The sequence below is a fragment of the Bos indicus genome, chromosome 23 (assembly GCF_029378745.1).
Source record: "Bos indicus isolate NIAB-ARS_2022 breed Sahiwal x Tharparkar chromosome 23, NIAB-ARS_B.indTharparkar_mat_pri_1.0, whole genome shotgun sequence".
Lineage (NCBI taxonomy): Eukaryota > Metazoa > Chordata > Mammalia > Artiodactyla > Bovidae > Bos > Bos indicus.
Genome location: NC_091782.1, coordinates 8,081,908 through 8,108,305, shown reverse-complemented (window position 1 = coordinate 8,108,305; position 26,398 = coordinate 8,081,908). Strand labels below are relative to the sequence as shown.

At 46.7% G+C, this 26,398-nt stretch overlaps 1 protein-coding gene and 1 long non-coding RNA gene across 3 annotated transcripts in view; both read left to right on the top strand.

Annotated features, from left to right (window-relative positions):
• LRRC1 (leucine rich repeat containing 1) overlaps window positions 1-10,143 on the top strand; it is a 135,112-nt gene extending 124,969 nt beyond the window's left edge. Inside the window, exons 12-14 of the mRNA XM_019986203.2 lie at window positions 5,883-6,055; window positions 6,964-7,100; window positions 8,685-10,143. Coding sequence (XP_019841762.2) covers window positions 5,883-6,055; window positions 6,964-7,100; window positions 8,685-8,843 — 469 coding nt within the window. The 3' untranslated portion in view covers window positions 8,844-10,143. The remainder of the gene's footprint in view (window positions 1-5,882; window positions 6,056-6,963; window positions 7,101-8,684) is intronic.
• A 7,638-nt stretch (window positions 10,144-17,781) lies between these two features.
• Window positions 17,782-23,559, top strand: LOC109576520 (uncharacterized). 2 transcript variants are annotated; one of them, XR_002183400.2, is made up of 2 exons: window positions 17,782-18,841; window positions 22,014-23,559. It is a non-coding gene; the product is annotated as an uncharacterized lncRNA (long non-coding RNA). The 2 variants fall into 2 exon arrangements; XR_011563331.1 differs by lacking the exon at window positions 17,782-18,841 and adding an exon at window positions 18,848-19,377.
• The last annotated feature ends 2,839 nt before the right edge of the window (window positions 23,560-26,398 follow it).

The window sequence follows — 26,398 nt, the reverse complement described above, 5'->3', positions numbered from 1 at the left end:
AGGCTGCCATGTCAGCTTTTCAGCTTGCAGAGATGTGACACCATGGGAAGTCCTACCAAACACCACAGAAGTGTCTGTCTGTCCTCCCAAGCGTATAAAAGTAGCAAATGGCACAGGGGCCCTGCACGTTCGTTCCTAGAAACCTTTGACACGTTTGATAGGAAAAATTGCAGCAAGGATAATGCTAAAGTGCCACTTGGAAACGAAAGCACGAAGCCTCCGGGTCCAGGAACAGAGGAGGTGCCTTGTATCAGCCATGTGGGCCCAGGACGCAGAGGCACCTGACTCTCAGCTTCTTCCCCAGGGGACTGTCCACCAAGCACACACAATCGGGTATCTGAGCATCTTCCTCAAAGAACTACTAACGCGAAATACCGCAAGCCACGGCTGTCAGTGGAAAGATAGTTTGTACCTTTGACTTTCATGATCCAAAAAAATTAAGTTAAAAAGACTAAATAAGGTGTCACCACATACCTATTAGGATGGCTTTTATTAAAAAGACAAGAGGTAAGACGTGTGGGCAGAGAAAAGAGCACCCCTGTGCAGTACTGGGGAAATGTAAGTTGGGGCGTCCACTGTGGGAAACAGCATGGAGTTTTTCCTCAGTAAATGTTTATAAACAGAACTACTGTATGACCCGGCAGTTCCACTTCTGGACAAGAAAGCAGGATGTCAAAGAGGCATCTCCTGTTCCGTGTTCACTGCAGCTTTATTCACAGTAGCCAAGATGTGCAAACAGCGCCAGCAGCGCCGGACGGATGGGTGAAGGCGATGCGGTGTGTGCCTGTGTGTTCATATTCATACATACGAAGTGGAATATTACTCAGCTGTGAGAAGGTCGGAAATCCTGCCATTTACAGCATGTGCCCAGTCGTGTCTGACTCTTTGTGATCTCATGGACTGGAGCCCACCTGGCTCCTCTGTCCATGGAATTTTCCAGGCAAGAATACCAGAGTGGGTTGCCATTTCCTTCTCCAGTTTACAACATGGACAGGCCTTGAAAGTATTTTGCTAAGTGAGATGAGTTAGAGAAAGGCAGATACTGTGAGATCTCACTGATTTGTGGAATCTAAACAAGCTGAGACAGAATAGAGTGGTGGTTGCTAGGGGCCAGTAGGTGGGGAAATGAAATGCGGGAGGGCGCACATTTCCAGTTAGCAGGTGAAGCGGCTCTGGGAGTCTAACATGCAGCAGATGACTGCGGTTAGCAACACTGTACTATATCCTTCAGAGGTACCAAGAGAGTCCATCTTAAATGTCTCCAGCATACACACTCACTGGTGACTATATGAGGAGATGGAGACCCTAAGCCTACTAGGCAATCATTTCCCAATGTCGTTGTCCTCTGTATCCTTGGGGAGGTTGGTTTCAGGACCCAACCAGGGTACCAACAGGGGCAGACGCCTGCAAGGGCAGCTCCTTAGGTTAGATGCCACAGTACAGTGGACCCCCGTATCTGTGAGTCCTGCATCCTCAGACACGGAGAACTGACTGTATATGTAAGTGCATCAAATCATCACACTGTCCACCTCAGGTTTACAAAGTGTTACCTGTCGATAGAGCTGGAAAAAATATTAAAAGAGAAAATGCAACACAACAGTGTAGCCAGAACCCTGAACCGCTAGAGAATGAACTGCGTCTCCGCCCTGCGACCTGCGACGCCCGGGGCTGAGAGCTTGTGTGGCCGGCACCCAGTGATCCCGCTCTTGTTTTTAGAACGTCTTGCCTGCGGAGAACTCCAGAAAGTGAAGTGGTGCCCCGAAGGACGACTGGAAACCCGAGGTTATGGAGGCTTTCTTTCACTTTAGATATTTAGGCACTGTTGACATTTTTTTCACTGATTATGTTCGCTCACTATATGTACCTTTAAACATTTTGAAAACTTTACTTAAAACTAACAATTCTAGTAGGAAGAAACAGATGGAATGCTCAGTTGTAAGTACCATTCAGCTGTCAGTTAAGTTAGTATTACATTAATCAGTCAGCCACATTTGGTTGTTAAATAAATTGGATAAAGTAACTGCTGTCCTAATCTGCTCATAGCTTCCTCATAGCTATGAGGGGCTTCCCTCACAGCTCAGCTGGTAAAGAATCTGCCTGCAATGTAGGAGACCCTGGTTCGATTCCTGGGTCAGGAAGATCCACTGGAGAAGGGGTAGGCTACCCACTCTAGTATTCTTGGGCTTCCCTGTGGCTCAGCTGGTAAAGAATCCACCTACCATGAGGGAGACCTGGGTTCGATCCCTAGGTTGGGAAGATCCCCTGAAGAAGGGAAAGGCTTCCCACTCCAGTATTCTGGCCTGGAGAATTCCATGGACTGTATAGGTCATGGGGTTGCAAAGAGCTGGACACGACTGAATGACTTTAAAAAAAAAAAAGTCCTAATCAGAGGTAGGGAAGGTTACTTCAGGCTGGACTGGTCACTGAGGTACCTAAAAAGAAGAAGCTCACTATACGGTTGTTCATTTCTTCTAGTCCTTGTACTGTTGCTGTAAATAGTAGCTGTAGGCTTTTTATTTATTTATTTAGGGGATGTGGTCCTAAATGGAACATGGTGATGTGTACAAATGGGGCTGTGGCTTCTCATGTTGATCTTGTAGTGAGTGGAAAGTACCAGAATAAACCAAAAATATATTATTAACTCTGCTGGAAAGTGGGAATATATACATATATATACTTTAAAAAATAGAAAAGATATGTATATAATATTATATATATTTAATACAGTACAGCTTTTGTATATTTAAACTCTGCCTCTGGCCTGTGTCTGACTTGGTTCACCCAGAGAAGCAGGGCAGCGTGCGTCTTCCCCCTCAGGCTGCAGTGCGCCAGTGCAGGGCCGCCCAGCCCGCAGAGTCTGTTTGCAGACTGGGCAGGGAGCGGAGGCTTTTTTTTTCCCCCTTTTGCACTGGGAACACCTCTGTCCGCAAGACACGTGTGAACGGGCTCGTGTGTGTGGCGTGTGCTTGGCCGGTCGCAGCCGTATCCAAGCTGGTACACTGGTGCTTTGTAGGAAAACCTGTGTGCTAGACCCCGTGTCCGTCTTCCCTGGCTTGGTGGCATGTGACTTTCAGACCTGTTGCTGTGGAGTCTAGTGATTTACTGTAGCTCTTATGACATGATTTGTCATCCTTAGCAGCTGCTACTGATGCTTTGCCTTTCGTTTGTACCTTTGCTTTAGCATTTCGCTGGGAAGCCAGTTATTAGCTCGAGAAGGCACGATGACTGTGTTTTCAGTACCTGCGTGTCATGCCAGCTTTCGAGCCTTGATTTATTCTTTTCTTTCCGCTCCTAAAAGTAGAGATGCTGACTATAGATTTCTTGCCCAAGGCCTTGAAATATTCCAGAGGATATTAGCTTAACTCCTTTTTAAAAGAGAAATAGGGACAAATTTTGAAAAGAAATAATCCTTGGGTTCCATGACATGAAAGAGGGTTTGATGTCCTTTAAGCGCCTGCAGTGAAATAGGGTATTCTTTTTAAAAAGCCCCATCATAGCGTCCGGCAGATACTTGCTTTGTGTCTTCAGCTTCCTTGCGTTTAACATGTGTGTGACGGCATTTAGGCAGATGAGAGATCGTTTGAAGCTTATACAAATAAGCACAGAGATTTCACTTCCAAGCCACCTCAGGAACCCAACCACTGCCTCAGAAAAAGGGGAGCTGGGGCTGTAAGCGGCTGTGCCCCCGAGTTCCCCACCCCTCCCCCAGGCATCCTTATGGTATATGCACGTCACTGCACTGGGTGGATTCTGGGGTTTAAAAACACATATCTCCCACCCAGTTTGACTGTCATTAGTAAAATACTGGCAGGTACACCACGTGGAGTCTTTTCGGGGTCCTTTAACATAGGTAGGTTTCATGGCATTGACTCGAGAACCTCACTCCCCTGTGGGCATGGTTCCCTACATTTATCCAGCACCACACCCCTTGCATGTGTGGGGGTGGATCAGCCTTTCCTGGACGATTAGGAAAAGAAAATATTTTCTCACCTCCATAAATAGGACAAGGGAAGGTGTTTGCGAAAATGTATTCATTCTTCTTACAGAAAATTTGTTAATACTCTCGCTGCTTTCTTTGGTCATTTTTAACTTCATCCGCTAAAATAACTTAGCTGGTCTGTGCTTACGTTTTACTTGGATTCGTCTTATACTACTGGAGTCCAACTGCTCTTCCTAGAGTTCTAGTTTATTTCCCATAAGTCTGTCAATTCAGAATGCATCTGATAAGGCAGTATCAATCTGTTGGTGAGACGTTAGGCGGCTCTTCTATGTATGTTAAGTGGAGATAGAGGTACTTTTTCCTGGAAGAAAGAACCCCAGGATACACACTGTCATGTAATGTCTTTCAGAACTAATGGGCCAGAAATTTCTCTGAAGAAAATATGTGTCATATTGTAGATAACATACTGTGATCAGCTTATTTTTTATCTAACTTAAGAAATCACTTCTCAGGTGGAACCACCATTTAATCCACGGAGCCATCCTTAGAGTAAAAATACTTGATCAGGTATAACCTTCGGTTCTTTAAACCTTAAATTCGTGGCATCTGCAGAGGTTCGGGTGTTTTCAGAGTGAATTAGTGACGTGTGTAAAGCGTTGACTTCTACCACAGCCCCACACTCGGCACCCTTCTGTTTGGGGCCGGAAGGCTCCTTGTTGCGGGACTGTCCTGTGCACTGAGGATGTTTGGCAGCATCCGAGCGTGACCTCTAGATGACAGCAACGTCCCCAGGGGCTTTCCTGGCAACCCCGGGGTTAGAACTCTGCTTCCAGGTTCAGTCCCTGGTTAGGGAACTAAGCTCCTGCAAGCCGCATGGCGAGGCCACAAAAATTAAAAAAAAAAAAGCCTCCCCCACAGTGTCTCTAGCAGTTACCAGGTGTTTGCTGGGGGCAAAATCACCCCTAGTTGAGATGTTCTCTGCAAGTTGCCTTTGCCAGGTACCAAGTACATTTGATTTCTGGTAACAGTCTCCACTAAATAGATTTCACTGGTCAAGTATTTGTACAGACATAAATATAAAACTAATCTTGAGGAATCGCTTTACAGTTTTTAAAGTGCTTTAATAGATACCTTCCCCTTTGAAACTGAAGCAATCTGAGGTGGAAATTAATGATCATGTAGGTGTCTGAGAAGTGGGAGCTTTCAGAAACTTTAAAGTCTAAAATGGAATGCCTAAAATAATCTCCCCGGAGAGAGCAAGTGGAGTCCATGAAAAAAACGCTTGTAATCTTTACCTGTGATTTAAACTCTTCAGCATCCCAGCCTCCCTCACATCCAGGTTTACAGGTGCGCCTGGGACCAGGCAATCCTGCGGCTTCATTGCAGCCCCGCTGACTGTGACTCAGGAAGGACTTGGCTTATGGGTCCTTCCACAAGTGCACTGGCTTCTCCACCTCCCCACCCCCCCCTTTACATGGAAACTGGCTTCCCTGATCGTTCAGCTGGTATAGAATCCGCCTGCAATGCAGGAGACCCCGATTCGATTCCTGGGTCAGGAAGATCCCCTGGAGAAGGGAAAGGCTACCCACTGCAGTATTCTGGCCTGGAGAATTCCATGGACTGTATAGTCCGTGGGGTCGCAAAGAGTCGGACACAACTGAGCAACTTTCACTTTCCTAGCCTGAGAATAAACAGTGTGTGCTGTAACTTTTTTGCCCTGTGGCCTGAAGGTGCCAGAGAGATGATGGCAGGAAAGGTGACACAGTCACCCCCGAAGCATCTCCTGGCAAAGGGGGCACAGTGCATCTCAGTATAAGCAGAACGCCGTCTCACACACCGCGCCCAGTCTCGGGGAGCAGTTGCTGAATTTTTGTCCGTGTGGACAAGGTTTGATTTAATCACAGACGGTAAGCGCCCGGCCTCTCCCTGTGTTTTCACCAAGGCTGTCGCACCTGCCTTTATCGCTGACCGCTTTGAACTTGAAGGCTCTCTGGTTATCGGACAACCAGGCCCAGCCACTGCTCACGTTCCAGACGGACACCGACCACACCACCGGGGAGAAGATCCTCACCTGTGTCTTACTTCCTCAGCTGCCTTCTGAACCCGCCTGCCAAGGTGAATTGAAGGGCCAGGTTCACTTGACCCCGAGAGTTAGCAGCGGCTCCTGCCCATCCGTAAGGCCTCTCCCCGACCACGGGGCTGCAGGCCAGCCCAGCTGTGAGGTTCCTGTGGGTCTCCCCTGGGGATCTTCTGCCGTATCTTTACAGAACACATGCTCATACCTGTGTATCACGCCTGGCATTCCTTAAATAGCCTTCTGGTTTTGAATTCCAGCTAAGGCTGAAAATGCACATTTGTCTTCCTAAAAGAGATTAGAGTCCCTAAGGAAATGGCAGCCCACTCCAATACTGTTGCCTGGAAAATCCCATGGACAGAGGAGCCTGGTAGGCTACAATCCATGGGGTCACAAAGCGTCGGACACGACTGAGCGACTCCACTTTAAAATTCATGCAGACAGTTCGGAGGATTAGTACTGATGGTCTCCAGCAAAGCGTTTTTAAGCCAGGGAGTTGTTTTGAGTAACTATACCTTTGTTTTGTAAATCATACGTGCTTTAAAAAAAGCATTCATAGTCACATGGCATGGCTGTCAGAAACCCTTTGCTGAGAGCTGGTTTTGATAGAAGAAGTCTAGAAGGCTCTGGACAAATGGAGTCACCTTGCTGACCCCAGCCTGGTTAGAGGAACGTTAAGACCCCAAGAGGACAGTGTAGGTTTGAGCGGCCAAGAAAAGGACCAGATCCCACACGTGCAGCCACCTCACTGTCAAGAGGAAGTTTTTGAAGTGAGTGTGTAAGAAAGAATCTTGAATAAGTGGTCTGGGAATCGTGATGACATTCTGAAATGAAATAGTAAACACTTATTTAGCAGATGTGATCTCAGAAAGAATTAGGTATCCTCGGAAAGACAGGGTCAGGGTCGCCTTGCCACAGCAGCCCTGCTCACGTGGTCTTTGTCCGGCAGAGAACCTGCCCCGCTGCGGCGCCCTCGAGAGCCTGGTGCACGACGTGTCAGAAGAGGCCTGGAACGAGCGGGCGGTGAACCGGGTCAGCGCCATCCGGTTTCTGGACGATGAGAAGGATGACGACGACAACGAAACGGTATGGGATTCGGGCTGCTTGGCGTTTACGGATGCTCAAAATGGAAACGCGTTCTGAGATTGAGAGTGGCGCCTGATAAAGAGCCCTCTTATTTTCAAATAGTCTTTACTCCTTTCTGCCTTCAGCATTTAAGAATTTTTTTTAGAAGGCAAAAGCTAGATATTTCTAAGCCCTGGTTCACCAAATGTGTGTAAAGCAAGTGGGACTTACAGATTTGTTTGTTTGAACAGGGTGTGGGTGCTTCTTTTTCTTTCTTTGTGATGGTTTCCCCTCAGGCCCCCACTGATTTCTTAAAGTCAGCTGGGAAGTGTTTCTTTTCCGCTGTTCTCAGTGAACTAGGTCGCTCCCCTCCCTCCGCCGCCATGCACAGCTCTGCCGTGTGGACTCATCCACGTTTCACCGAGTGGCTTAGCTTGCCTGCTGTCCTCTTGGACTTGGTGCTCCCCTTCATGTGACCCAGGAGCCTTCACCTTCTTGAAGACAGCGTGTGACCTCCGTAGGATTCCCTTACATGCTATCATTGAGAATCAGGCATAGGTTTGAAAGGACCACTCAGCCCAACTTGCCTCCATCCTCGACACGTGTCTCTGCCATTCGGCTGAGTCAAGGACAACTTGTGAGCCTTGCTGCAAGTTGACTTTGGCCTCTGAACTTTCTGACACTAATTGAGATTTTCATAAGCAGAGCTCACAGGGAATACTTGCTGCCCCCAAGACAAAGGGAGGTTTTAAAATTACTGCCAGGCAGCAGTCTGTTATTCCAGCTGTCTGCAGGGGGACTTTTTACTTATTCTATGAGGGCAGAGTAGGAGTTAAGCATGACAGAATGACTCCAGCCAAAAGGGCTCTTTAATTTTATCTCATAGCTGCTTAGAGCAGGACTGTTTCACCAGCTGCTCGCTGTCTGAGTTCTGCCCTGCCTTTGTTAGCCTACGATGCCCTTCCTCAGACTCACTGACGAGAGGTAGGTGCTGTTTAGGAGCAGAAGAGCACATAGCATCTTTAATAATATAATTTTTAAAACATTGTCCATACCCCGTTACTTCACTTCCAGCCCTGTGGTCTTTTAGGAAAAGAATGTGAATTTTCTTCAGTAGGTCATATAAATATTAATAAAACAGACGAATTAGAAAAGAAGTCCTTTCTCACCTCCCTTTTCCTTCACCTCCTGTGCCTCATGGGTTGAAGAAGACCTTCAGATAATAGTAGAACATTCTAGTGGTTCCAATTTTAAAATTTTTGACTCCTCTTTCTTTTGCCTTCCTCCACCCCCCTCATTATATCTTGTAAGTCTTTTATTATTTTTCTTACTGTTCGTGGAACCTTGTTTTTATCTTAACACATCTCGTATTTTCCTAAGTATTCTTTTATCCTGAAAGGAACTCTTCCATCTTGACGAGATAAGTTGTAGACAGCATGTTTGTCCTTCCTTCCACTTGGGAGCAGTTGATAAATGCTTGTAGCTCCAAGGCAAGCTTTCCACCCGCTCTGCCTGTGACCTCTGGGCAGGGGGACCTGGGTGGGACAGCTTTTGCGGGAGTGATGGAGTGAAGCCCAAACACTCACCCCGATGCTTGCTTCTCAGAGAACACTCCTGAGACGAGCCACGCCCCACCCAGGGGAGCTCAAGAGCATGAAGAAGACAGTGGAGAATTTACGGAATGACAGGAATGCTGCTAAAGGACTGGATTCCAACAAAAATGAGGTCAACCATGCCGTCGACCGTGTGACCACGTCGGTGTAGGTGGCGCGTCCGTCTTACCTCCCGAGTCGTCCTGCTGCGGAGCCGGCCTGCCCCCTGGAGCCCCCCACGGGGATGCTGCGCCCGGGAAGTGCCTTACTCTCACCCGACAGCCAGTCACTGCACCCTCCCGGTCTCCAGCTTGATTGTTTTTTCCTCCTAAATTTCAGTCATTTGTAATAAGTAGAATACACTACTGACAACACCTGACCTTTGTTTTTGTCTTGTGTTGGGGTCAGGGAGAGCAGGAAGGGGAATGCTGGCCCCCCTCCCTCCCATCAAGTGCTGGGACATTGCGAACTCACCTTCTCTTGGACCTACTGATGAGACAGTTTTATGTGTGGAAAAAAACAATTGGTAATTTTTTAAACCCTTTTTGGCAGCTCAGATGGTGTACATTTAAACATTTTGTATAGGTATTTCGTAACAAAAAATATGTATTTCCTTTTGTTATTTTATCTTGGAAACGGTACACATTTTAGTATTTGTGCAGGAAAAAAAATACAGTCCTAAAGTATTTGTTTTTATCTGTACTATCCACTTGTGCCTTATTGTCGCCTGAGTCCTGTCAAACCAGTTGTCACAGTGACATCTTTGAGCAGAGATGAGGCTGGAAAGGTGATACTTTGAAAGCAGTGTTGGATTTTAATCAGTAATCAGGATTTATTTTTAAGCAAAAAGAAGAATTACCACCAATTTGCAAATTTTATCAATTGATTATTTTTTTAAGATGAACCAAAGGATTAGACTGCTAATATTTCATATCTTTTCCACTTTGACATTTTCATGAATGGGTCTCTTAGGATGAGTGTCCTGTCTGATTGTACCTACTCAGAAGGTACATGCCATTTGTAAAATAAAACAGAGCACAAAAAGAGCAAACCAGTTCAGAAATTCAGTGGGGAAATAAATTATGTACTGCAAAGAGAAAGTATGATTTTTTTTATTAAAGAAAGCTTTAAAAGTTTTATACTGAGATATAAAAACCACAATAAAGCAGAATAACCTACGACCCTGTTAGAAATGTTGCTATCTTTATAAGTGCAATTTAATTTGTAAATAGAGTTTGGATCAAAGTGTAACAAAATATTGCTTCAAGTTTTAATTTTAAGTCTGCTAATTTAAGAGGTGCAGGGTATGTTTTGGTGTGTTTCTGTTGATTTTTTTTTAATTTTATTTTGTATGATGTGATAAAAGAGGAATGAAAAACGCCTGTCCCTGTCTGGTGTTTAGGAAAATCATGCTGTTGGTGTTGCCTTTTTATTCTTTCCATGAAATAAAGTCAGCCTGGACATTAGCGATACAGCTTTTTAAAGTTGATTATGTCCTCGTATGTTCAGATGATAACAGGCAGCCAAGTTCTTTAAGAACGAGCGCCCTCTCGGATTCCTGAAGCCTGAAGCGTTGCTCAGCTTTGTGTGAGCCTCCTGTGGGACCGAACTCCGCATCTCCCCCACCAGGGGGAGCGGAACCCAGCACCCTTCTCAGTCTGCCTCCCCACCTTGGATTGGGGCCGACTGGCCAGTCGAACTCCTTAGAAACCTGCTTTCAACCAGCCAGATACGATGCCTTCTTTTACTACCGGGCATTTACTTACTGAGTTCGTTCTGCCTTTATGGTGGTGTGTACGTGTGTATCGAGTCGTAAGGCTGCTGAGTTGAGAGCGCGTGGCACGCAGTGGTTTTAACCTGGTCAGTCTCTGTCTCATTCCCGCATCAGTGGGCACCCTTCTCCTTCTTGCCATTTTAAGATTCTGGCATACTCTGTTTTGTAAAGATGATGCCACAGAGTCTCGGGCTGACAGAGCCGCAGACTGACTTTATTTAAGGAGAGTTACCTTGACCCTGATGGCATCACTGACTTGATGGACGTGAGTCTGAGTGAACTCCGGGAGTTGGTGATGGACAGGGAGGCCTGGCGTGCTACGATTCATGGGGTCGCAAAGAGTCGGACACGACTGAGCGACTGATCTGATCTGACCTTGACCCTGAAGAGCAGAACAGACTTCCTGGTATTCTGTTGGTTTATCTCCATATGAAGCCCAGACTCAGCTCACCATGGCTTGGGTGGAATAGAGACGGACAGGAAGAGTATGTGTGTTTGAATTTTTCTAGAAAATTCTGCATACCTAATTGTTTCCTTTGGTCTGTCTCCTCTACTTCACATACTCCTGGGCTTTTTTTTTTTTTTCCCTGGTTTGTTTGATAATGTTTTTTGTTTTCATAAGGAAAACTCACTGTTCACCTTGGTCATTTATTCTGGGTGACACGATGCTGCTCTTATCCTCCAGATGCTGGGACAGAGGTAGCTTTCACAGCGGAAATGGCACCAACCAGTCAGACCCAACCCAAGAACATGCAGCCTCTTCCAAGGAAAAGAAATAATTAGGTATGTAGAATCTCCTAGAGGAATTTAAATGTGCACAGTGCTCTGTCCACCTCTTTCCCCCAAAGCTGTGGTGAACTGAACAGTGAAGGATGAGCTTTATATGAAAACAAAATCCACCGTGGACGTTCTCTCTGTTCTTCAGGGTCAAGATTTCACCTTAGATAAAGTCGGTCTGCTTCTCATTCAGCCCATGGGTCTAAGTATCATCTTTATAAAAACAAAACCGAGAATGCCAGAATCTTAAAATGGGAAATGAAGCAAGCTTTCTTATCCTTATGACTCCCTGGGGGCTCAGTGGTAAAGACTCTGCCTGCAGTGCAGGAGACTCGGGTTCAATCTTACCATTTTAAGGGAAACTTGACCATGTGAAAGGAGGCCTTGTGAGGCCAGAGGCAGAAGTTCCTGACCTCTCTCTGAGGAGTCCTGCTCCCCAGCCCTGTCAGCCCTGCCCCTGTCTGTCTTTTCCTCTAGGAAAGGGAGGAGTACCCTGTCTGGCCTGACTGTTTGTCTTGGGGGAGTGGCAGGTAAAAGCAGGAAAGACTTGTATGACCTGTTCGTCCACTTGTTTGTAGCCCCCAGTTCCTCTTCTTTAGCAAGGAAATTGTGCCTAAGTGCGTAAAATTCTCAAAATGGAGAGGGCATGAAATCATGAAATCACTGATGATGAGGAGGGAAAAAGGAAAAGGGTTAGTTGCTCAGTCATGTCCGACTCTTTGCAACCCCATGGACTGTAGCCCCTGTCTGTGGAGTTCTCCAGGCAAGGATACTGGAGTGGGTAGACCTTCTCTTCTCCAGGATGATGAAGAGGGGCATTTAAGAAATCTAGAGTAGGTTGCCTGTGTCTTCTTTTTTCTGGAAAGTTTGGAGGAATGGGCCTGACCAACCCAATCTTTCTACCTAGAAGCTTCCCAGTGAGGTTTCGCAGGGTAAGGAAACCCAGGTGAGTCAGGCCCAATTCCTTGTCTGTTGGAAAGTTACTCTGAGCAGCCCGTTCTAATCTTGTAAGGTGGCCGACGCCCCTGCTCTGGGCACGCTGGCTGGCAGGTGGCAGGGCTGCACAAACACGGTCTAATCGGGGCGGCCCTGGAGCTGCTTGTTAACGGGAGCCCAGTGAGAGCTGAAATCTCACAGTAGCCTTCAGAGTTGACTTTACTCAAGTTTCCAAAGAACTAATTAAAAGAACTTCAAAATCAAAATCAAAAGTAGAGGTATCAGTTCAGTTCAGTTCAGTTCAGTCGCTCAGTCGTATCCAACTCTGCAACCCCATGAATCGTAGCACGCTAGGCCTCCCTGTCCATCACAAACTCCCGGAGTTCACTCACACTCACGTCCATCGAGTCAGTGATGCCATCCAGCCATCTCTTCCTCTGTCGTCCCCTTCTTCTCTTGCCCCCAGTCCCTCCCAGCATCAGAGTCTGTGGACCCTCATATACTTACCTCCCGGAGTCAACAATTCCCAGTATGAGAACAGTGCTGAGCCATTTGACAAGATAGTGAGTAGGGTTCCCTGTGCTACACGGTAGGTCCTTGTTGATCATCTGTTTTATATGTAGTGTATCTTTTAATCCCAAACTCCTAATTTATCTCTTCCCTGCCTTTCCCCTTGGTAACCGTAAGTTTGTTTTCTATGTCTGTGAGTCTGTTTCTGTATTGTAAATACGTTCATTTCTATCATTTTTGTTTAGATCCCACATATAAGTGATGTCATATGGTATTTGCCTTTCTGACATCACTTAGTATGATAATCGCAAGATCCATCCATGTTGCTGCAAATGGTAGGCCGTTGTGTAGAAACCAAATGATGTTTTATTTTGAAAGTTTTTTTTTTTTTTTTTTTCAGATGTGGACCCTTTCTACCGTCTTTATTGAATTTGTTACAATATTGCTTCTGTTTTTTGGCCACCCCGACCAGGGATCAAAACACACCCCCTGCTTTGGAAGACAAAGTTTTAACCACTGGACAACCAGCGTGCCAGACCTTCTAGAACTAACACCAAAAAAGGTGTCCTTTTCATCATAGCGGACTGGAATACAAAAGTAGGAAGTCAAGAGGTACCTGGAGTAATAGGCGAGTTTGGCCTTGGAGTACAAAATGAAGCAGGGCAAAGGCTAACAGAGTTCTGCGAAGAGAACACACTGGTCATAGCAAACACCCTCTTCCAACAACACAAGAGAAGACTCTACACATGGACATCACCAGATGGTTAACACCGAAATCAGATTGATTATATTGTTTGCAGCCAAAGACGGAGAAGCTGTATATAGTCCAAAAAAAAAAAAAAAAAGACCAGGAGCTGACTGTGACTCGAATCATGAGCTTATTACAAAAAAGTGAAAAGTGAAAGTCATTCAGTTGTGTCCAACTCTTTATGACCCCATGAACTATACAGTCCTTGGAATTCTCCAGGCCAGAATACTAGAGTGGGTAGCCTTTCCCTTCTCCAGGGGATCTCCCCAACCCAGGGATCAAACCCAAATCTCCCACACTGCAGGTGGATTCTTTACAAGCTGAGCCACCAGGGAAGCCCAGGAATACTGGAGTGGGTAGCCTGTCCCTTCTCCAGCGGATCTTTCCGACCTAGGAATTGAACCCAGGAATCAAACCAGGGTCTCCTGCATTGCAGGCTGATTCTCTACCAACTGAGCTACTAGGGAAGCCCTCCTTATTACAAAATTCAGACTTAAATTGAAGAATAAGCAGGGAAAACCACTAGACCATTCAGGTATGACCTAAATCAACTCCCTTACAATTACAGAGTGGAAGTGACAAATAGTTCCACCAGATTAAATCTGATAGACAGAGTGCGTGAAGAACTATGGGCAGAAGTTTGTGACATTGTACAGGAGGCAGTGATCAAAACCATCCCTAAGAAAAAGAAATGCAAAAAGGCAAAATGATTGTCCGAGGAGGCCTTACAAATAGCTGAGCAAAGAAGAGAAGTGAAAGGCAGAGGAGAAAAGAGAAGATATACCCATCTGAATACACAGTTCCAAAGAACAGCAAGGAGAGGTAGGAAAGCCTTCCTCAGTGATCAGTGCAAAGAAATAGAGGAAAACAATAGAATGGGAAAGACTAGAGATCCCTTCAAGAAAATTAGAGATACCAAGGGAACACTTCATAGATGGGCACAACAAAGGACAGGAATGGTGTGGACCTGACAGAAGCAGAAGATAGTGAGAAGAGGTGGCAAGGATACACAGAAGAACTGTACAAGAAGAGCCAAATGACCCAGATAACCACGATGGTGTGGTCACTCACCTAAGCCAGCCGTCCTGGAGTGTGAAGTCAAGTGGGCCTTAGGAAGCATCACTACAAACAAAGCTAGTGGAGGTGATGGAATTCCAGCTGAGCCATTTCAAATCCTAAAAGACGATGCTGTGACAATGCTGCATTCAGTATGCCGGCAAATTTGGAAAACTCGGCAGTACCACAGGACTGGAAAAGATCAGTTTTCATTCCAATCCCAAAGAAAGGCAATGCCGAGGAATGCTCAAACTACCAAACAATTGCACTCATCTCACACTCTAGGAAAATAACACTAAAAATCCTTCAAGCTAGGCTTCAACAGTATGTGAACTGAGAACTTCCAGATGTACAAGTTGGATTTAGAAAAGGCAGAGGAACCAGAGATCAAATTGCCAACATTTGTTGGATCATAGAAAAAGCAAGAGAATTCCAGAAAAACATCTGCTTCGTTGACTACACTAAAGCCTGTGTGGATCACAACAAACTGGAAAATTCTTAAAGAGAGGGTAATACGAGACCATCTTACCTGCCTCCTGAGAAATCTGTATGCACGTCAAGAAGCAACAGTTAGAACCGGACATGAAAGAATGGACTGGTTCAAAATTGGGAAAGGAGTACATCAAGGCTGTATGTTGTCATCCTGCTTGTTTAACGTATGCAGAGTACATCATGCAAACTGATGACAAGCTGGAATCAAGATTGCCAGAAGAAATATCAACAATCTCAGATATGCAGATGACACCACCCTTATGGCAGGGTGAAGGGGATCTAAAGAGCCTCTTGATGAAAGTGAAAAAAGAGAGTGAAAAAGCTGGCTTAAAACTGAACATTAAAAAAACTAAGATCATGGAATCCAGTCCCCTCACTTCATGGCAAATAGATGGGGAAACAATGGAGACAGTGACACATTTTATTTTCTTGGGCTCCAGAATCACTGCAGATGGTGAGTGCAGCCGTGAATTAAAAGACACTCCTTGGAAGAAAAGCTTGACAAACCTAGACTGATACTAAAAAGCAGAGACGTTACTTTGCTGACAAAGGTCTGTTTAGTCAAAGCTATGGTTTTAACCGTAGTCATGTATGGATATGAGAGTTGGACCATAAAGAAGGCTGAGCAGTGAAGAATTGATGCTTTTGAACTGTGGTGTTGGAGAGGACTCTTGAGAGTCCCTTGGACTGCAAGGAGATCCAGCCTGTCCATCTTAAAGGAGATCAGTCCTGAATACTCACTGGAAGGACTGATGCTGGAGCTGAAGCTCCAATACTTTGGCCACCTGATGCGAAGAGCTGATTCATTGGAAAAGACCCTGATGCTGGGAAGGAAGGAAGGCAGGAGGAGAAGGGGATGACAGAGGATGAGATGGTTGGATGGTATCACTGACTCCATGGACATGAGTTTGAGCAAGCTCTGGGGGTTAGTGAAGGACAGGAAGCCTGGCGTGCTGCGGTCCATGGGGTTGCAAAGAGTCAGACATGACTGAGCGACAGAACAACAGCAACCAGCGTGCATGCTAAGTCGCTTCAGTCCTTTCTGACTCTTTGTGACCCTGTGGACTGCAGCACGCCAGGCTCGTCTGTCCATTGGATTCTCCAGGCAAGAGTACTGGAGTGGGTTGCAATGCCCTCCTCTAGGGGATCTTCCCAACCCACGGGTTGAGCCTGTGTCTCCTGCATTAGCATGTGGGTTCTGTACCACTCTTACCACCTGGGAAGCTGTGGCCCACCAGGGGAGACCTCAAATTATGTTCTAAAAGACATCCATGAGGAAAAGACTGTACAATGAAATAATTTAAAAACCCCAGGAGAAGCAGAGTGCAAGTGTACCCTTTGCAGCAGCATTTGGAGTCTAAAATTTTGAATCAGCACAGCACAGCCACTGGAATCATGTGCTTGGGTTTGAATCCCAGAGCTGCAATGTGGCTTCGGAGACGCGACTTAACCTCACCCATTCTTCACTTCTAAAATGGGGCAGTGAAGCCTCTTACAGGCTCAGCCTGAGGATGAAATAGGGTGCGTAGGACACACGCTCTCAGGAAGCCTGCGTCTGTGATTATTACAGGTCTTGCTGCTGTTGTTATTCTAATGGTGTTATTAGCAGCTCTGCACTTCCTCCCACGGGCTCAGCAATGTGTGCTCACCGGGGTCATATTCACCGGAAATGAGGACACACGCTTATTCTCTGTTGGAGAAAACTTCATCTGAAAACTCTCCTGTGATGTTCTCTAGAGACCCATGGGTTATGTAATGGACCAGGGAATTTGCAGTTCGCTTAATGGTTAGGTTAGCAACCATCCCCTTGTAACTGGTAACTGATGGCTCAGACTGTAAAGAATCTCCTGCCTGCAGTGCAGGAGACCTGGGTTTGATCCCTGGGTCAGGACAATCCCCTGGAGAAGAGAATGGCTACCCACTCCAGTATTCCTGCCTAGAGAATTCCATGGATAGAGGAGGCTGGTGGGCTACAGTCCCTGGGGTTGCAAAGAGTCATACACGACTGAGTGACTAACACTTTGACCTGGTAACTGCTCATTGTAACTCGAGTTACCAGCTAGGTGTTCTCAAGGGAAAGCTCGTTCCTACTGAGAAACCGTTAAATGCCTGATTGAGAAAAGGTCTCTGGGTTTCCACACCGCGCCACCACCCACCCCCCCACCCCTGCCAAGTCCTCGGCGCCCTGAGCTGTGGTCTCGTGCCCATTTACTGTCTTATTTCCCTTTGGTTCACCCTTGACTTTTGTGAATCCCTCCTTTCCCTCTCTTGCTGGGTTCTGTCCCTTCTCTCTCCGAGGGAGATCTCTGAGGCTTCTCTGTCCCAGGAGGGGCAAGTAGATTGAACATGTGGAACATTTTTGGGAAGAAACCTACTGGATAAAAGAAATCAACGCAGCCTGCGTTGGCAAGCATGCAGTCCACTCCCATCTTCCTGGAGTGTTTGCTTTTTGAAAAGCTGACAGCTGGTAGGATGGATGGGGAGACTGACCGGAAGAACTTGATCTGGTTGCCTTCGTTCAGCAGGCTGTGGGGAAGATTCAAGGTGAGCTTTTGTGTCTCACAGTTGGCAGACGGACAGTGTAAACTGTGGTGGTGGACAGTCCCTCTCTTCAACGGGCCCAGGCCCTTGAGAGAATCTGATTGGGTTGATCCTCCAAGGACTTGAGAGGCACCAGCATTTAATTTCTAAGGCTACCCCGGTGCAGCGAAACAGTGGTTCCAAAGGCTGCTGTTTACTAAGCACTTGGCACACGCCACATCCCGGGCGGACTAAGCACAGTTCCAGTTTTCCAGAACAACCTCTGAGGTAAGGTTGTTTCCATTTTGCAAGCATGCATTTTGCAAAAGACACAATTAGGGTTCAGCTAGTTTTGATGTGTTTGAGGGAAGAGGCAAGCTCCACATCCTGTTTCACCATCTTGAGCTCTCCCCACCAAGGTTCAGATAATTTTCATGACTTTCACAACATCAAAAGTAAATGACAAAGTTGAAATTCAATTCATATCTCCATTGACTAGGATCTGATCTCCATAACTCATTTGTTTTCCTTAGCCCCCCAGACAAAACACTGTGAAGCTGCAGTTATATTTAGAGCTGTATTTATTGTAGAGATGATGGTTCTGTCTTAATTTATCAAGATCCTTTAGATCTAGGTTGTAGACAAAGCCTGGGCTTCCTAGGTGGTGCTAGTAGTAAAGACCCTGCCTTCCAAAGCAGGAGATGCAAGAGACATGAGTTTGGCCTCTGGGAAGGGACAATTCCTCGGAAGAGGGCATGGCAACCCACTCCAGTATTCTTGCCTAGAAAACTCCGTGGACAGAGAAGCCTGGTGGGCTGCAGTCAATAGGGTCACAAAGAGATATGACTAAAGAGACTTAGCACGCACATATGCATAAACAAAGATTGGTGTAGAACTCTGTGACATTGAGCAACATCTATGCAAACTCGGATCTTCCTCTGTGCCCAATTAGGGTGGCAAATGTTATGCCTTTCATCCCCTCCCCTCCCTACTCTACCTGGTGTCCTATGGCAAGAGGTGCAAACATTTTCATGGGCTCTCTGTTCTACCATCTCAGAATGCCTGCAATACTCAAGAAACTTGGGAGAAGAAGGGCTTGGTGGGTGACCAGAAAAGAAATCAGTATGTTTTTTAACATTGACTGAAGTGACAGTTGGGGAACCGACTCTTGAGAGAGCGCCAACATGTTGCAAAAATTGGCAGTTAGCCCTAGAGTGAGTGAATTAATTAATTAGGAACGATCCTCAACCTCGCTGCCTTTCACAGCCTCCCGTGGGAGAAAAGACAGCTCAAGAAGGCTTGGAGATCAAGAGTGCTGAAACCTGACCTTGGCGCAGTCTGGGGGGAGGTAAGAAAGGTGAGTCGTGGTTTATTTCAGATCCTCCCTGTAAAAAGTGGTGTGAAAGATTTGACAAATAACGATCACTCCCCTTTAGGAACTATTGTTTAACCATAGAAGCAGAAAAGTAGGGGGGAAAAAAGCTCATTTGATTTAGCAGGATTTAATTTTGTTGGAAACTGGCTCAACATCCCTGGTTGTACGAAGAGATGGCTTTGTGCGGTCAGTCTTCGTGTGGCAGGAAACCCGAGCCCTTTGGGGTTGGGTGGGGTGACACCTATATCTGATGAGTGTGCAGAGGCTTTTCAGAGGGGCTTTCTCAAGCGCAGGCTCGCTCTTTGCACCAGGCTTGCTCCTGTCTGAACCCCAGCATCCCGTGTTCATGCACCTGGCAGCTGCTTCTCGCCCTTCCCAGTTGTAGGTGTGAGGGCTTGTTTGTTTAAACCTCGAGCAACAGTTCTTGGAAAAACAAAACAACATGCTCACTTGTCTGGGCATTGCATGTTCTTCCTGACTGTCGTCCTGCCCATTGGCCCAGAGGCATCCTGGGTGGGGTGAGTTTCGGGGATGGTTTGGGGAGTTTCGGCAACGGGCTCTGGGCTGGGTCTGTCGGGTGGGGGTTGTTCTTGGTTTTCATCATTCTGGAACAGCTGGGGGTCAGAGGGCATCGCTGTAGATGTAGGTTCTTAGGTTCTGGCTTCACGCTTCTCAGCCTGAGGGCAGATGTACCTGGGGAGGCATTTACCCTAAACCTAACCCTGGTCCTAACACGTGCCTTAACCCTGACAGGTGGGAGGGAACCCTCGTCTGGCTTGTGTTCTCATCAGGACTCTTGAAAAACCGCTGGTTGGATAGGGTCCCTGCGGGATGTTACCCCCTCCCACTGCTGGCTGCCAGCTTCATGCCCCATCCCTCCCTAGCCCCCGCACTGGGTTGGTGTCACCAGCAGATGAAGGTGAAGGCAGTGTGCTCGGGCCTGAACAGAAGCAGACCTTTGGATACCCAGGGCTGGGCGTCTGTGAGGACTGGCCTAAGCCAGTGACCCAACCTCCTCTTTCCCGTCTCTGTGTACAGTTCCAGGTAGCACACAGGTTGTTAGAAGAAAAACATCAACAGAGTACGGACGCTCTGGACTGGTTCTTTCCCCCTAGTCATAGCTACTGGGGATAGGATCACATTGCTCTTCAAGGAACTGGCATGGGGTGGCCAGAAAAATCAGTGCACAGCTGCCCTGCCTCCTGCCTGGAGGAGGCCGCCAAGCCCGTTTCTGCTCACCGTCCTGTGGTCCAGGACCACTACAGGATCCTCTTTCTTGGTGACGACAAGCACCAGAGTCCCTTGGTGGCCATGTTAAAGCAGATTGCTGGCTCCCACCCCCAGAGTCTGACTCAGGAGGGCTGGATTGGGGCCCGAAAATCTGCATTTCTAACATTGCCAGGTGCAGCTGTTGCTGGCTCAGCGTCCACACGTAGAGAACCACTGCCCCCGGCATTGGAAGGAGCAGAAGCCTTAGAGTTAAGCAAAGCTGGGTTTAAAATCCAGCTACAGCACTTGGGTGGGCTTCCGTGGTGGTTCAGATGGTAAAGAATCCGCCTGCCAAGGCAGAAGACCTGAGTTCTATCCCTGGGTCAGGAAGATCCCCTGGAGAAGGGAATGGCTACCCACCCCAGTATTCTTGCCTAGAGAATCCCATGGATAGGGGAGCCTGGCAAGCTCCATGGGTTTGCAAAGAGTCAGACATGACTGAGCAAGTAACACAGCATTTACTTAATTTTGAGACCTTGAGAGGTTTTTCTTAATTTCTCCAAGTCTCAGTGGACTCATTTTTAAATGGGAATACCATCTCTTTTTCTAGAGGATTAGGGGACAGAGGTGACACAGAGCAGGCGTTCAGGAATCACCCGCTCCTCTGCTGTCCTGAAGTGTGCACACAGTGGCATGGGGCACCTGGTCTCTGTAGCTGAGTGCTGGGTTGGAGGCTTCTGTTAACACATCTAAGCTAATGCGAGTTGAAGCGGTGCCACCAGGATCAGAAACTCTGATCGGGAGTGCCCCAGGGGAAGCCCGGAAGTGCTCGTGGCCAGCGGGGTTACAGCAGATCAACACTTCCTGACTTGCCCGATGGCAGAGACGGCATTATACTCATTTGTGTGTCTGTGCCTGACATTCCACCCCCAAAATTCCAAACCTACGATCTGCTGTTACACCTCGGCTGTTGGAGGAAATCTCCCAACCGTGCTATCTCAAAACATTTCAGGATGCTAAACCTCACTTGTGATTCTAAACCTTCACATGAGCCAGCACTCACTTTAGTGTCTCAAGAAGCTAAAGTCAAGTTGATTTAGTCAACTGGGCCCAAGTTTTCATTTTTCTCCATAAATCCATTATTCCATGCAAAGACGATCCTTAAAACAGGTTAACTAGTATGGAAAAAATATATCTTCATAAATATTAAGTGGTATCATCCTTTGTTATTATCTAAAGCAAAATTATATATAATTTTAATTACAACGGTTTCATAGACATCTGACTAGTGGTACTAATCATTTATCATAGAATTTCCAATAAGTTGTGCATTTTTAAGCCTTGTGTAATGTTTACAACATCACTATCTAAATGATGGAGTTTCTCTGAGCCAAGATTTCCTCTGAGAACAATGGCAAAGTTTTTTGGACAATATTTCTATTAAAATATTTAAGTGCAGGAGTCCTTAAACTGTGGCTCACTGAAAGATTTTGTAAATAAAATTTTGTTGGCGCATGTCTGTGCTTATTTGCTTATGTACAGAAACTGGCCCTCAAAACCTAAAATACTCTCCGGCCCCTTACAGATAAAAGTTTACAAGGGGTTTCTGCTTCTATCGGGCCGATGTGGCTCTCTTGCCACCAGAGGGCGCTGTGTCCTGTCTGCTTACACAGCCAGATCCTGTGTGGAAACCCTGGCTTCCTGCAGAGGCTGACTTCAGAGAACTGAATACACCCTGGGCCCTGCAGCTCCACCACCGACAGTACAGCCTCCTGGCTGCTTGCTCTGTCAACATGGGGTGCTCTGGGACCACCTCCTCTCAGGATGCTGAGAGGTCTGGGGTGAACCCTTGGTGCCCTTTCTGGGCCCCAGGACCATCTTAGGCCTGGCTAAGCAATGTGACCTGTCATCTCCATAACTGAAATAATATCTCATCTCTTCCCAGGTGGTACAACTGGTAAAGACTCTACCTGCCCATGCGGGAGACAAAGAGATGCGATCCTTGAGTCTCGAAGATCCCCTGGAGAAGGAAGTGGCAACCCACTCCAGTTTCTCACCTGGAAGATTCCACGGACAGAGGAACCTGGTGGGCTGCAGTCTGTGGGGTTGCAGAGAGTCAGACACTGCTGAGCACACACGCACACACACGCAGCATGCTGTGGAGAAGAGGCAGTGTTTTAAAGGCTGTGCAGGTGGCACGTGAGGATGCCTGAATGCCCGCTTTATTTTATGGAGGAAAGGCAGGCTTTCCTATATGTCCGTCTTCCTCTAGGGATGTCCCCTGGGCATCTGTGCTGAACTGGCCTTTCTCCAAACCCCCGTCCCTGGCCACAACCTGCTCTCCTGGCCTCTCTCCTGACTTTGCTGCATCAATGACTCACTTTACCCTTTAACTTCAACTGCTTCTTATAAACTATAATAGCCTAAGTTAGCGATAACCTTGATCTTAAGTCCTCCCCCCGTAACTACCTGTTCCCCTGTTCTCTGCCAAGCTTCTTGAGAAAGAGGTCTGGTCTTGCTCTCTCCCCTTATAAACCTCCCACCCCAACCCCCTCCACCCAGTTCTGTGGGCATTCCTCCAGCACACCGTGGAAACTATTCTGACCCAGCCACTGGGCCTCTGTTGCCATATTTGACAAACATTTCCCCCAGCTTTATTGAAATATAACTGATGTATTATTTAAGGTGTAGCAAGAGTTGGTGTGATACATTTACATTTGCAAAATAATGACCATACCCAGTGTGCACATTTTGACTCAGCTCTTGCTTTCCTAGACCCATCTGTTGGATTTGGCTCTGTGGAGAACCCTCTCCTTGAAACTTCAGTGTTTTTCCAACTTTTAAAAACTGCGACTCAATTTAAGAAGGAATCTTCTACATGGTAACCCAGTAAACAGGTATATCTACTCAGCAGAAACTAATGTTTCCCAATGTATCCTTAACTGTATACGAGAACCCTAGTCGAGTTTCGTTCTTCGTCAGTGTGAATTACTTCACAGTCGAGTAATTGATTTTATTACCCGGTGATGGACCTGATTCCATAGCTTGAAGCCCACACCTTCGCCTCCCCTGACATTCTTTTTCTCTGCTTCTCCTCACATCTCTCTCACCATCCTCTTTGGCCCTTGCACTTCCTGATATCCCCGCTGTCTTACCTTCAGCTTTCTGTTCCTTGCATATTTATCTTTCTTGGGTGGTCCTGTTTTTTCTCTTTATGCTGCAGACACCAAAATCCATCTTCACTCCAGAGTCCTGCACTGTGCTTCTGCAGAAAATGATATTGACCCCAGGTTCTGTTCCCAGAGCCCTGTCCCGGGTCAAAGTCAGAGGGGACTGGTTACCCGGTTGAAACTCACGGACTTGAGGCTGATCTGGGACACGGCTGCAAGCAAAACCAAAATAAAAGCCAACAGCGTTTTTCTACTTGAATCTAAGACAGAAAGACGGGACCAGTGTTTTCCATTCTAAAGTTCACATGTGTTTCTTTCCAATATTTGTCATTTCCTGCTCTTTGTTAGAAGTGAGTCGCTGGGCCCAGCCTGTACTCAAGGGGACGCCTTTGGCTTTATCATCAGTAGAAGAAGAAGAGATAATAGCTCTCCTTTTCCAAGTGACCGCTGTTACGTCAGGCACCATCCAGACTGCAGAATACACACTAGTTCAGTTAGGTTTTAAATCCCACGACACTCTGAGCTTGGTGGTCGTAGCCACATCTAAAAGACTAGGACACTGAGGCGCAAATCGGATTAATGATTTGCTCACAGTGGCAGCTCTTGAACAGGCTTGAACCAGGCCTGTTCAACTCCTCCAATGGTCACTTCTCAGGGCAGGCCCAGCCCCGGGGTTTGCAAAACTCTTCCAATCAAAAGGCAGTTCGGGGGTGGTGATGACAGAAAATAACAGAGAGGCACAGAAGTTATTCCAGCCCAGCCTCTGGATTGGCCCCCTCTAGCCAAGTTTTCAGCTGATCAACTGCAGTGATGACCTTTGGTGGGTGGGTGGGTGGTGGTGGGGAAGTCCAATTGAATTAAAACGGCAGAGGGTAATGACGCCCCAGGAAGCTTCTTACACTTGACTGGCATCCATAGTTGAACTGGTAGGAAATTGTGTGTTGTTGGGGGAAGGAGCGGAGGAGGGGAGAAGAAAGAAGGGGAAAGGGAGGTGTAGTGGGTGTTTGTGACGTGGGTGGGGTGTGTAAGGGGCAGGAGAGGAGACTGGGCTTGGAAACAGGACTTGTCAGGAGGTAAAGAAGGTGATTCCAGAAGAGAAAAGGCTTTTGCCTGCTTGACAGGCCTGTTGGGAAAACTTAAAATGGAAATGTAGTTTCATGGTATCTAGCGCACTTTTGGAAAGGTACGATGTTCTCATAGAATAAGAATCACAGGCAGGCTTTCTCCCCCTATGAAAGGTGCCAGAGACAAGTCTCCCTGCGCTGGGCACTTGCAGTGGCGGCCCCGTTTCCCACCACTGGCCTCTCTGTTGCACTAGGCTTTATGTTCAAGCATTGTATCAAATCAGCCTCTGCCTGCCTCTCTGATAGCATTTTAGCCTAAGAAATTGACGGTTTTCTACAACTATGGCTGAGATAAACTTCGCTGTTCGCTTTCTAAACACGGCCCATCTTTTGAGAATTGCACAGCATGTAGGCACCGTTTCAATTCCTGTGGCTCCCTGCTACTCTGACTTCTACTGTCTGAAGTAGTTTCTTTACAATCCTCGAATGGCAAATAGGGAAACTGTAGAAGACCATATGAAGACTTACACGGTAAGTCCCCTGCGTACGAATGAGTCTGGTTCCAAGAGTGCATTCTTAAGTCCGATTTGTTTGTAAGTCCACCATACTTAGCCTGCTGCTGCTAAGTCACTTCAGTCGTGTCCGACTCTGTGCGACCCCAGAGACGGCAGCCCACCAGGCTCCCCAGGCCCTGGGATTCTCCAGGCAAGAACACCGGAGTGGGTTGCCATTTCCTTCTCCAATGCATGAAAGTGAAAAGTGAAAGTGAAGTCGCTCAGTCGTGCCAACTCTTCGCGACCCCATGGACTGCAGCCTACCAGGCTCCCCTGTCCCTGGGATTTTCCAGGCAAGAGTCCTGGTGATACCCGATTAACACAATTGGCTATGTCGTACTGTACCGTAATAGGTTTATAACACTTTTCACACAAATAATACACCAAAAACAAACAAAAATAAAACATTTGTAATCTTACAGTCAGTTCAGTTGCTCAGTCATGTTCAACTCTTTGTGAACCCGAGGACTGCAGCACTCCAGGCTTCCTTGTCTTGTCACCAGTGCCTGGAATTTGCTCAAACTCATGTCCGTTGAGTCAGGTTGGTGATGCCATCCAACCAGCTCATCCTCTGTCGTCCCCTTCTCCTCCTGCCTTCAATCTTTCTCAGCATCAGGGTCTTTTCTAATGACTCAGTTCTTCACATAAGGTGGCCAAAGTATTGGAGTTTCAGCTTCAGCATCAGTCCTTCCAATGAATATTCAGCACTGATTTCCTTTAAGATGGACTGGTTGGATCCCCTTGGAGTCCAAGGGACTCTCAAGAGTCCTCTCCAACACCACAGTTCAAAAGCATCAATTCTTAGGCACTCAGCTTTCTTTATAGTCCAACTCTCACATCCATACACGACTACTGGAAAAACCATGGCTTTGACTAGATGGATCTTTGTTGGCAAAGTAATGTCTCTGCTTTTTAATACACTAAGTTTAATACACTGTCGTAGCTTTTATTTCAAGGAGCAAGCATCTTTTAATTCACGGCTGCAGTCACCATCTGCAGTGATTTTGGAGCCCAAGAAAATAGAGTCTGTTACTGTTTCCATTGTTTCTCCATCTATTTGCCATGAAGTGATGGGACTGGATTCCATGATTTTGGTTTTTTGAATGTTGAGTTTTAAGCCAGCTTTTCCACTCTCCTCTTTCACATTCATCAGGAAGTTCTTTAGTTCTTCTTCACTTTCTGCCATAAGGGTGGTGTCATCTGCATATCTGAGGTTATTGATATTTCTCCTGGCAATCTTGATTCCAGCTGGTGTGTCATCCAGTCCGACATTTCGCATGATGTAATCTGCATATAAGTTAAATAAGCAGGGTGAGAGTATACAGCCTTGATGTATTCCTTTCCCAATTTTGAACCTGTCCATTGTTCCATGTCCAGTTGTAGCTGTTGCTTCTTGACCTGCATACAGGTTTCTCAGGAGGCAAGTAAGGTGATCTGGTATTCCCATCTCTTTAAAACTTTCCACAGTTTGTTGTGATCCACATAGTCGAAGATTTTAGCGTAGTTAATAAAGCAGAAGTAGATGTTTTCCTTGGATTCTCT